We start from the raw sequence: 13,099 nt of genomic DNA, 5'->3' as shown, positions 1-13,099 counted from the left end.
CTGGTCGAACCAAACTTTTCAAAAGTTCGATCATCCTTACTCTTCGCCAGAGAGAATAAGTTCAATGCTTCTTTCCTCATAGCTGATGTCCTCCATTCCCCTAATTATCTTTGTTGCCCTTCTCTGGACTCGCTCCAGTTCCAGCACATCCTTTCTGAGGACCAGTGCCCAGAATTGAATGGCATACTCGAGATGCTGCCAGACCAGAGTCTTGTAGAGTGGGAGAACTATAATTTTACTGTGGAGCGAATCCCCTTTTTTAATGCATGCCAGTATTTTCATTGGCTTTGCTTGCAGCAGTTGGGCATTGCATGCCGTTGCTAAGCTTGTTGTCTACTAGGACCCCCAGGTCCTTATCCATCTTAGATTCACCCAGAGGTTCTCCCCTAGTGAGTAACTTGCGGTCGTATTTCTGGCACCCAAGTGCATTACTTTACATTTTTCAACATTAAACCTCATCTGCCATGTAGTTGCCCATCCCATTATTTTGTTCAGGTCGGCTTGTAAGGTTTCCACTTCCTGTATAGAAGATATTGCCCTGCTTAGCTTAGTATCGTCCGCAAATACTGAGATTGCGCTGGTTATCCTATCCTCCTAGATTGTTTATTAATAAATTTAAACAGGATTGGTCCCAGGACAGATCCTTGGGGGACGCCACTTTCCACACCCACCCAATCTGAGTACTCCCCATTTATTACCATCCTCTGGACTCCCCTGGAGCCAGTTTTCAATCCAGGTACTCACTCTATGGTCCATACCTACGTACCTTAGTTTGTACAGTAAGCATTTAGGGGGAACTGTATCAAATGCCTTTCCAAAGTCCAGATACACTACATCTACAGGCTTTCCTTTATCTAGATGGCAGCTTACTTCTTCATAGAAGGTTAATAGATTGGTCTGGTAAGAATGATTCTTTATAAATCCATGCTGATTACTACTAATGATCCCGTTTATTACTAAAATCTTTTATGTAGTCCCTTAACATCCCCTCCAATATTTTGCAGACTACTGATGTTAGGCTAACTGGCCTGTAATTCCCAGGGATATATCTCGGCCCTTTTTTAAATATTGGTACCAGGTTGGGTTTTTTCCAATTAGCCGGTACCATTCCCCTCAGTAAACTATCCAGAAAAATTAGGAACAATGGTCTGGCTATCACCTGGCTGAGTTCTTTAAGGACCCTCGGGTGTAAGCAATCTGGTCCCAGGGACTTCTTTATGTTACGTTTTTCAAGTCTAGTTCTGAGTCTGTCTTCTGTTAACCATGAGGGAGCTTCCTGGGATGTGTTAATTACTTTCCCATGACAAGTTGGGTTAATGAAGCTCCCCAATTCTTTTGTGAAGACTGAAGAGAAGAATTTATTTAGCACATTTTGCCTTCTCTCTGTCTTTTGTAGCCAGATTCCCTTCGTCGTCCTTTATGGGGCCAATGTCTTCTGGTCTCCTTTTCTTACTATGTATATACTTAAAGAATTTCTTGTTTTTTTTTTTTTACTCTCTTCTGCTATGTACCTTTCGTATTCTATTTTAGCCTTGATTTCGCTCTTACATTTCTTATTGCTCTCTTTGTAATTTTGGAATGCCACCAATGACCCCTCAGCCTTGTATTTTTTTTGAAAAAAAATGTATTTAGTTTTAATATGCATTTTTATGTTGGAGTTTAGCCACCCAGGGTTTATTTTAGCTCTTTTAAACATTTTCCCCTTTGGAATGCACTGGCAAATCCCTTTATTCAGTATGTTCTTAAAGCACTCCAATTTCTCCTCCTTGTTCCTAGGATTCTTTCCCATTTTAAATCATCTAGCAAAGAGCGCAGTTTATGAAAGTTGACTCTTTTGAAATCCAGTGTCCTTGTATTACCCTTGTGTTTCCTATTTCTACGATTTATACTGCAACTAATTGACCTTTGGTCACTGTTTCCTAGGTTGCCCCATATTTCTACATCCGCGATCAGGTCTGTATTGTTAGTAATCAGTAGGTCTAGTAATGCATTGTTTCTTGTTGGTGCGTTCACCTTCTGACCCATGAAATTGTCCTGCAAAACTTTTAGGAAATGGCAAGTCTTAGACGAATGCACAGTTCCTTCTGCCCAGTGTATATCTGGATAATTAAAATCCCCCATTATAATGACATTTCCCATCCTTGTTGCCATACCTAGATGCGAAAGGAGGTCTGACTCCCCCCTCCTCCCTCTGGTTGGGGGGCCTATAGCATACACCCAATTTTACTTTCTCTATAGTACCTTCCCTTTTAAGCTCTACCCATAGGGATTCTACCTCCTCCCTAGCTCCATTTGTGATATCGTCCCTCACATTTACTTGCACATTGTTCTTAATAAACGGGCATACCCCTCATCCCTTTTTTTTTTACACTCTCTATCTCTGCGATATGGGGAATACCCCTGATTGGTTGCCAGACAATTATGAGAGCTGTCAAACCAAGTCCCCAAAATTCCCACAAAATCAAAATCCTCCTCATGCATTAGCAGCTCCAGTTCTCCCATCTTGTTGGCCAGACTTCTAGCATTGGCATACAAACCTCGTAATTTTTTCCGGTTGCATACTAAATTCACATCAGATGTTGTGAGGCTGCACTTTTGATTTGTCAGCCTACCAACGTGGGTTTTGGATCTCTGGTCACCTTACAGCTAATGCCCCCATTAATGCCCACTAAACCTTGCACCCTGCTGGCTAATTCTACATCTGGACCCTCCCTCCATCACCTAGTTTTAAAGCCCCTCTAGCTTTTTGGCCATCTTCTCTCCCAGTATGGCTGTACCCTCCCCATTTAGGTGCAGTCCATACCTACCAAAGAGCGGGTAGCCAACTGAGAAGTCGGCCCAGTGTCTGCAGGAACCCGAGCCCCTCCTTACTACACTAGCTCCTCAGTCACTTGTTAACTTCCTAAATTTCCCACTGCCTCTCTGGTGTGGCTCGAGGTACAGGTAGTATTTCTTGGAGGTCCTACTCCTTAATTTAGCTCCTAGGTCCCTGAAATCATTTTTTTAGGACTCTCCGTCTCCCTTTAACTTTTGTCATTGGCACCCACGTATACCATGACAGCTGGGTCTTCCCCAGCCCCACCCAATAATCTGTCCACCAGATCCGTGATGTGCCAAACCCGAGCGCCCGGTAAACAACAAACAGTTCAGCGCTTACAATCTTTTTGATAGATTGCCCTCTCTGTCTTTCTAATAACTGAGTCCCCTACCATCAGAACCTGTCTTTCCTTACCCTTAGCCTTGCTCCCGCCTTCACTTGAGGAGTTCTTCCCCTGGTAGCTAGGGGCGTTGCTCTGCTCCAGCAATGCTTGTTCTTGACTGGTTTCCCCAACATCATGGGGTGTATTTATGTGGATGTTCCAGCCCAGGACCGGCCTCCTTGATTTTTTCCCCTCTACCCTTCCTAACTGTCACCCAACTACTTTGCTCTGGTGCCTGCACCCTTGTATCTCCACCCGCCTCTGTGCTGGTCCCTGCTGGCACCTGCCGGGTACGTTCCCAGCTCTCCTTAAGTATGGAGATTCTTATCAGTGTTGCCAGTTGTTTTCTTAGATTCAGGACCTGTGCTTACACTTTGTGCAGCTGTATTCTCCCTTGATCGGATGATCGAGGAAAGCATACATGCCACAAAATATACACCGAGTCACATCTCCACACCCTCTGGGCATTGTACCCACTAATCTAATGGAGATTGTTTGTTTTTTTTCTGTCCTATTAGCTGTTTACTAACTTCCTGTCTCTAGTTTCTCAGCACACAGTTACTCCTTAGTCACACACAGTTACTTAGCAATATAAAACACTACACAGTCACTACACTCAGGTATTTAGCAGTATACAACACTACACGGTCTCTCCACTTGGGTACTCGCAACACTCGGTACTCAATCTACTCAGGTACTCCCACTACTCAGGTACAATACTCAGATACTCACAATACTCAGGTACTCACAATGCTCAGATACAACACACAGATACTCACAATACTCAGATACAATACTCGGATACTCACAATACTCAGATACAATACTCGGATACTCACAATACTCCATACTCTCAATACACAGGTACTTTCCATGCTCAGGTACTCACAGTACCCAGATACAATACTCAGATACTCACATACTCGGTACTCACAATACTCAGATACAATACTCAGGTACTCACAATACTCAAGTACTCACACTACACCTTCCTCAGCCAGCGTCCCAACTACACTCAGTCTGTCTTCACAGTCACAGTCTGTGTTTTTTTTTTTTTAGTTTGTGTCTCTGTGGTCCTGCTCAGCCGCCCCTGTATACTGACACTTGCAGGGCTTGTCAGCCATTCCTTCTCCCTCAGTCAGTCAGCAGTCAACCTGCTTTTCTGCTCTGAAATGGCAATTAACAGGATGCGGAACCTGCTTCTCTGCTCCCGCCGCCTTTGCCTGTCACAATCCCTCAACACCCCCACTTAGCACTTTCACTTACCCGCCTCCCCGGTCAGCCTGTCACCTCTTGATCTCCCGGTCCTGCTGTCTCTCCCGCTGCATTTAATCCGGTCTGGTCAGTAGCAGCAGCTTACACTCCTCACAGCTCTCATTCGAAAACCACGCTCTCAGTGACAGTTCTCCCGCCTTCCTCACTGCAAGTACAGGGTAATGTTAGTACTGAGAGAAGCTAATCAAGGCTTATTGTTGTATATTTCTGATGTGGCCATAGAACTGCTGTATGAATCTACTTTTAGTACCTGCTGGAGTCTCTCCCTTCTGAAGTGTAAAATAAAGACAAGCTTTGTGTGGTCTATGCATGTCTATAAGGCTCAGAACTCCAAAAAATATTTTTTGCAACTTTTTTTAACTAATTTTTTTTTGCGTTTATAAACAAAAAAAGAGCGACAATTCTGAAAAAAAAAAAAACAATAATTTTCACTTTCTGCTATATAACATTCCCAAAAAAAATGTAAAAATAATTTTTTTTTTTCTTTAAATTTAAGGCCAATTTTTTGTTTTCTGCTACATATTTTTGGTAAAAAAAATCGCAATAAGCGTATTTTGATTGGCATGATCTGCGATTTTTTTTTTTTTTTTTTTTGCGGGACTGTGACATTGCGGCAGACCCCTAACTGAAATTTTTGACATTTCTGGGGGGAATATAATATAACCAGGAATGCTGAGCAGACTGATGGCCAATCCTTATTACAAAAGTCCAGAGGTAGTGGAGCCAGTAAAGGTTTCCTTTTTCTATCCCTCCTCCTCAGGAACGTTTCCCTAGCCAGTGTGGATTCTGTCTCTTGCCTATCTACTTTGCAAATGTGCACCGACTGCAGCTCAATAGTGCTATTTATTAGCACTGCCCTCACCAAAGGTGGTAGCGGTCAGAAACCCAGCACCACCTACAGAGGGGTGGGTAAACCCCACCTGCCTACAAGCAGGGGTTAGTACCCTTTTTAGTGAGGACCCTCCCCCAGGTAGAGCTGTTGGGTGGAGTTGTGGCACTGGGATGCGCGGTGTCACTTAACCTCTGGTGCTGGTGCAGATCAATCTGTGACCTGCTGCTAGTGTGAGGTTGGATTGCTGTATCTAGGTGCAGCTGCAAGCAGGACAGCAGCTCCTGACTGACCCCTTAGATGTCCCCAGGCCAAGAGAGTGAGCCCGCCAGTTACAGTCAAAAATAAAGACTATCTCAGAATCCCCTCTTACAGATTGCTGGGATTTATAGTTTTAAAGTGTCTTCAACATTCATCAAATGTTAGCTGCGGGACCACAAGTTCCAAAATCCTCTGCTTCAGTACAGGAAGAGCAATCACCTACTACAGGCAGGAGGTGATGCAATTACCTTGTCTATGACTATAGGGGGAAAATAAACAGCCTATGGATCTTCTCTGACAATGTCTCCTCTCCTCCATTTCTTAGTAGCCGACACCTGGCTACACATGCATTTACGCCCTGGTGAAATATGATGCTGGACATAAAGCTGTGAAGGATGGATGTCTAAGTGTTATTGTGTTGCTGCCACAGTAATTATTCGTTAAAAGGCTGTACATGTGGACACTCCTCTATTGCTGGAGGTGGGCCTCAGGCCAGGAGAATGTGAGTAACTAAGATGGTGGAGTTTCTCCTTATTGCAGGTGTGCACATACCTTATCTCATTCCTACATGAAGAAGATAGGACTGATAAACCTGATGTAAAATATTCTAAAACAGTGCTACCAGGCGTGTGCAAAAAATAATAATATAATTAACAAAATTAGAATATAGGTAATTTAAACTCCTCAAATTGCAAAATATATGATGATAATGTGCACTAGTGAAAAAATTCCAAATTTTATAGAATCATCCAATAATAAATATACAAAATCAGCAAATGCAATAAATACTAATAAGGTGCACTGGTGAAAAAATATATACAAAAATGCGATCAAATTCAATGATAGTGCTATAAGTGCCAGAGTGCTAAATAAAGTGCAGTCCAAAGAAATAGTCCACTTAAATTTAAATAAGATGCTGGATAAAGTGCTTGAGGTACTCCACACAGGTGCCAAGGTGCTCCAAAAAAGACCCTTTTGGGGATCCACTCACCAGACTTTAGACCAGAATTATGTACACAGGACTGATAAACCTGCCAACACATTCATACATAACATAAAGCAAGACCAATTTGATTCCACAAGTTCATCCAGGTGCTTTTGTAATGTCAGTATCTTCCTTAATTCAGATCAAGTGTCAGGACCTAAAACACATCTTAATTGAATAATCATTTGTATTATGTCAATACCAGCCATATTGTATTCCAAAGTTTGAATATAGTTCAGCTTTGTGTATTAAATAATTATTGGTATTGAACCAGACTTGGGTGTCTCTTCAGAATTAAATACTCCAAGCTCCTTGTACACACCGATGATAGGTTATGTACAAGCAGTGCTATGGCAGTGTTTATACTGTAACAGGGAATCAAAAACTATATCCATCCAATCTTTTTTTTACAGATAAAAGGATTCTAGTATGGTTTTGGCTTTGATAATTTACAAGAAAAATGTAAAAAAAATTCAGTTGGTCATATAGATTGTTTGTTTTTATTTCTGTCATATACCCCATTGGTAAAATTTTCCCTCACTCTGACCCTATTACACCTATTTAAAAATAGGGGTACAGACTTCTCCAGGACAAAAGGCAGCTGTGCTAACCTCACTCTAATCGTGATCCCATGTCAATGCTGGATGTATATAAGATTGACCATCGATGGTGCAAAGTTGTATGTTTTGGACATATTAAAGCATTACTTGGGTGATCTGAATATTAACTTGGCATGTACGGGTTAACTACAAGGTGATAACAAACACTTATGAGAATCAGAATTCGACCAGAACATGTTGAAAAATTGCTTTGCCACTAAACATGATTATTTCATTTTCTGTGGAGAAACATATTTTTTTTTTTTTGTCTAATTCTGATTTGTTAGATCTTAATTTTTCTTCAGAAGGCAACTGACTAATGTATAAAGGTGTATGAAATATGAACTGTCCCTTTTTTGTCCATAGCAGCCAAATAGTGACTCCTTTTCATTTTGTCAGAACAAAATGGATTTTAAATACGAACTACTGTATTTAAAATCCAAGGACCAATTTGTATGTTAATGATTGTGTTACTATTCCACTTTTTCTGTCAGTATTTAAGTACTGTGCATTTTTATTATAGGAACAGGTCAGAAAGTATGTGGTGCGCAACTACTTGCTGTATTACCTCTTTAAATTTGCTGCCGCTCTGGGACAAGAAGTATTTTACATCACATTCCTGCCTTTCACCTTCTGGAACATCGACTCCTTCATTGCAAGAAGGCTGGTTGTTGTCTGGTGTGTAAGTATCAACTTGTTCTTCACAAATATGAAAACTGGTACTTTATAGGACCCACGGCCTAAGTTTTACTAATGGCATTATATGCAAGGGATGAAATTCTAGATGATACCTTGGATAAATACAGTGCCTTGCGAAAGAATTCGGTCCCCTTGAACTTTGCGACCTTTTGCCACATTTCAGGCTTCAAACATAAAGATATAAAACTGTAATTTTTTGTGAAGAATCAACAACAAGTGGGACGCAATCATGAAGTGGAACAAAATGTATTGGATATTTCAAACTTTGTTAACAAATAAAAAACTGAAAAATTGGGCGTGCAAAATTATTCAGCCCCTTTACTTTCAGTGCAGCAAACTCTCTCCAGAAGTTCAGTGAGGATCTCTGAATGATCCAATGTTGACCTAAATGACTAATGATGATAAATAGAATCCACCTGTGTGTAATCAAGTCTCCGTATAAATGCACCTGCACTGTGATAGTCTCAGAGGTCCGTTTAAAGCGCAGAGAGCATCATGAAGAACAAGGAACACACCAGGCAGGTCCGAGATACTGTTGTGGAGAAGTTTAAAGCCGGATTTAGATACAAAAAGATTTCCCAAGCTTTAAACATCCCAAGGAGCACTGTGCAAGCGATAATATTGAAATGGAAGTATCAGACCACTGCAAATCTACGAAGACCTGGCCGTCCCTCTAAACTTTCAGCTCATACAAGGAGAAGACTGATCAGAGATGCAGCCAAGAGGCCCATGATCACTCTGGATGAACTGCAGAGATCTACAGTTGAGGCGGGAGACTCTGTCCATAGGACAACAATCAGTCGTATACTGCACAAATCTGGCCTTTATGGAAGAGTGGAAAGAAGAAAGCCATTTCTAAAAGGATATCCATAAAAAGTGTCGTTTAATAAAGTTTGCCACAAGCCACCTGGGAGACACACCAAACATGTGGAAGAAGGTGCTCTGGTCAGATGAAACCAAAATCAAACTTTTTGGCAACAATGCAAAACGTTATGTTTGGCGTAAAAGCAGCACAGCTCATCACCCTGAACACACCATCCCCACTGTCAAACATGGTGGTGGCAGCATCATGGTTTGGGCCTGCTTTTCTTCAGCAGGGACAGGGAAGATGGTTAAAATTGATGGGAAGATGGATGGAGCCAAATACTGGACCATTCTGGAAGAAAACCTGATGGAGTCTGCAAAAGACCTGAGACTGGGACGGAGATTTATCTATCTTTCAACAAGACAATGATCCAAAACATAAAGCAAAATCTACAATGGAATGGTTCACAAATAAACATATCCAGGTGTTAGAATGGCCAAGTCAAAGTCCAGACCTGAATCCAATCGAGAATCTGTGGAAAGAACTGAAAACTGCTGTTCACAAACGCTCTCCATCCAACCTCACTGAGCTCGAGCTGTTTTGCAAGGAGGAATGGGCAAAAATTTCAGTCTCTCGATGTGCAAAACTGATAGAGACATACCCCAAGCGACTTACAGCTGTAATCGCAGCAAAAGGTGGCGCTACAAAGTATTAACTTAAGGGGGCTAAATAATTTTGCCCGCTCAATTTTTCAGTTTTTTATTTGTTAAAAAAGTTTGAAATATCCAATACATTTCGTTCCAATTCATGATTGTGTCCCACTTGTTGTTGATTCTTCACAAAAAATTACAGTTTTATATCTTTATGTTTGAAGCCTGAAATGTGGCAAAAGGTCGCAAAGTTCAAGGGGGCCGAATACTTTCGCAAGGCACTGTGTATACTTTTCTTTGAAAGACTTTAGCAGCTTAAAGACCAACTCCAACCAATATTTTAGATCTGAAAATGTTTGGTAGAGAATGGATTGGAATTTGTATTGTTGTCTTAAAGCTGTAGTAAACAGCTGTATGTTTACCTTGCAGGGTAAAACAAAAACTGTCAAAATGTGCTAGTATGCATTAAACTTACCTTAAAATGAAGCCCTTTCAACACCGAGCTGTCACCGCTGCAGGCACTCCCATCTTCACCCGTCTTCCTTTGGGGTTTGCGGAATCCGGCTGTATGACTGGCCGGAGCTGCAATTACGTGACTCCTGCGCTTGTGTGTGGGAGCCGCCATTTACGGCACAGGGTTCTGAAGGAACAGCCCGGGTGGCCGTTTCTTCAGAGCACATGCGCCAGTTATGTCACTGGCTGCATGTACAGTAAAAATCTCCTAAACGGTGCATGTTTAGGAGATATTTACACTACCAACAGGTAAGCCTTATTATAGGCTTACATATAGGTAAAAGTCAGAGATGCGAGTTAACTTCAAATTTAAAGTAAATTATGTAAACCCTCACCTTGTAGAAACAACCTATTCAGTTTAAAATAGAAATGAAAGGCAAAACATTGTGTATGTATGTATGCATGTATATATACAGTATCTCACAAAAGTGAGTACACCCCTCACATTTTTGTAAATATTTTATTATATCTTTTCATGTGACAACATTGAAGGAATGACTTTTTGCTACAATGTAAAGTAGTGAGTGTACAGCTTGTAGAACAGTGTACATTTGCTGTCCCCTCAACACACAGCCATTAATGTCTAAACTGCTGGAAACAAAAGTAAGTACACTCCTAAGGTAAAATGTCCGAATTGGGCCCATAATGTCAATATTTTGTGTGGCCACCATTATTTTCCACCACTGCCTTAAACCCTCTTGGGCATGGAGTTGAACAGAGTTTCACAGGTTGCCACTGGAGTCCTCTTCCACTCCTCCATGACGACATCACATAGCTGGTGGATGTTAGAGGCCTTGCGCTTCTCCACCTTCCGTTTGAGGATGCCCCACAGATGCTCAGTAGGGTTTAGGTCTGGAGACATGCTTGGCCAGTCCATCACCTTTACCCTCAGCTTCTTTAGCAAGGCAGTGTTCATCTTGGAGGTGTGTTTGGGATCATTATCATGTTGGAATACTACCCTGTGGCTCAGTCTCCGAAGAGAGGGGATCATGCTCTGCTTTGCTCTGCTTCCTTCTGGGACAACAGCCATTCAGACCAATTTGATGCAGTGTGTGGCATATGGTCTGAGCCCTGACAGGCTAACCCCCCCACCCCTTCAACCTCTGCAGCGATGCTGGACTCACTTTTGTTGCCAGCAGTTTAGACATTAATGGCTGTGTAATATAGATAATTAAAACACGCGCTAAGTAAATAGTGAAATATGGATATAAATATTAGTGACTAAAATAAAAATGTGTAAATAAATGATGCAGCTGCTGTTCACCAAGTAAAAACTCAGACAAAAATCTTTAACAAAAAACAGCGCTTGCAAAAATGACAATGCAATAACTCTCAAATGCATAAATTGGTGTTATAAGAATATAAAAATATAAATGATTGAAAAGTGCACTAGTGCTGTACTCTGAAAAAGTGCAGATAGTGCTGGAAAAAGTCCAATATAATGTGCAATATAATTGATGAAAATGTGCTTGTAGTGCTGTAAACGAAAGTGCTGGGGTGCTCCAAACAACAACCAGTGCAGAGTGTCTCAATCCCCTTTTGGGACCCTACTCACCGGAAGCAATGGACCCTAAACTGAGGGTCAAATAGGCTTAGGACTGATACAAATCCAAAGGAGATCTCTTCTAAGCTGGAGCTCTGTCACTGTGACCCCTTATGGATAATATTTTTGGGCAGCTCAAAAGGAATAAATAATGCACATAGTGAAGTCCATAAGAATGATATTTTATTCCACCACAATAGTACTACTTACAGAGATTCTTAAAATTACCATGTATGTAAAGAAGAATCTGTACTGCTGACCGATACAGACTGCTTCCGAAAGCAGTCTGTGCTAGTGTGGTCAGCTTTTAATAGGAAAACAGAGGGACTGGCAGGAGCACCAGGGATTTCACACAAAGGAAAATATACAAAGAAAACAGGATAGTTTTTCCTGCAAGTACATGGTACAGTGGGCACATATCAGAAGAATCAAAGATTCCTGCGAGCAACCTTCCTGTCTAAGATTTTTAAAATGCCGCAAACACTTCACTTCTTATAAAGTGCAAAGAGCCAATAAATATATAATTAGTGTTGCGCAAAATAAAAATCTATCCAAATGTGTAAATTTGAGCCCAAATTAATCTAACATAAGGTGAGCGCCCAATCACAAGGGGGTGCACGATTAGAAGTGAGTTGTGACACCCCGGTCACTCGCCTGGTTTGCGGACACCACCACGAATTGTTGGCTTGAGCACTTATAGAAGATTTATTTGCACAGATTGTCACAAAAGACTTTATTGGACACTTGATTGCTATTTGCCGCATGGACTTATATATTTATTATTTTACCACAGATACTACTTATCATTTATAGCACTTTATATATTGTATGGATTGATATGCAGTATATTTAAGCACAAGGATTTATTGTGATACACACTTGTGATTTAGCACTTTGCACTTTCTTCTAGCACAATTTATATTCATTTTTTAGGAATCGCACTGTACACAACTATATATATATATTTTTTACCTTTCATCATTGGGTTTTATTTATGATACAGCATTTTAAGACTATGAAATTGGAATCTTTTGCTTGAGGGTTATACACATCCAGTATTTATATTTATAAAAAATTTTTTGCTACATATTTTTAATTTTTACACATTTGGATAGATTTTTATTTTGCGCAACACTAATTATATATTTATGGGCACATATCAGGGATATGAAATGTTCGGTTTACATATTCTTTAGTGCTGCCTGTAATTACTCCCCCTTCCCCTGCAGGAATAACCGTATGTGACCAATATGACTCATTTTTTTTTTAGGAAACCTAAATCCGAAGGATCATTCACACTTGTAATCGAGCAAGTATACCAGGTGCATAAAGATGTATTTACCAATTGTAAACTGACAGTTATCAGTTGGCAGCAAAGCTAATGGATGTCCCTATTACATAGTATAAGGGGCTAGATGCAATAGGTAAAAAAAACAAGGAAATCCACATTGTTCAAGGATGCTAACACTTGAAATGCAGTGGCAGTCTAATGAAGGGAAGTTCCACTTCAGTTATGGCTTTTGAAATATTCAAGCTGTATGGTTGCATAGCCACCATATGCAAATATGTAAAAGATGCATAACCGTATGAGAAAAGAAAACAAGGTGGCATAGCAAGGAGTGACGCCTAGCACTCTGATTACTTCCTGTGCAATAACTCAGTAGAAGAAGACTTTTTTTTTTTTAACACATTTGCCCCCAATTGTGCATCAGGCTACCCAACAGAGTTACATAAATGACA

General features: G+C 40.8%; 1 protein-coding gene across 1 annotated transcript in view; it reads left to right on the top strand.

Moving 5' to 3' along the window:
• The window catches only part of SGPP2 (sphingosine-1-phosphate phosphatase 2), an 80,170-nt gene that overhangs the window by 44,877 nt on the left and 22,194 nt on the right, over positions 1 to 13,099 (top strand). The window contains exon 3 of the mRNA XM_082249396.1: positions 7,673 to 7,831. Within this exon, the coding sequence (XP_082105522.1) occupies positions 7,673 to 7,831 (159 nt within the window). The remainder of the gene's footprint in view (positions 1 to 7,672; positions 7,832 to 13,099) is intronic.

This window comes from Pelophylax lessonae (assembly GCF_965119305.1).
Source record: "Pelophylax lessonae genome assembly, chromosome: 3".
In the NCBI taxonomy this organism is placed as follows: Eukaryota; Metazoa; Chordata; class Amphibia; order Anura; family Ranidae; genus Pelophylax; species Pelophylax lessonae.
This window is presented reverse-complemented; position numbering and strand designations above follow the sequence as displayed.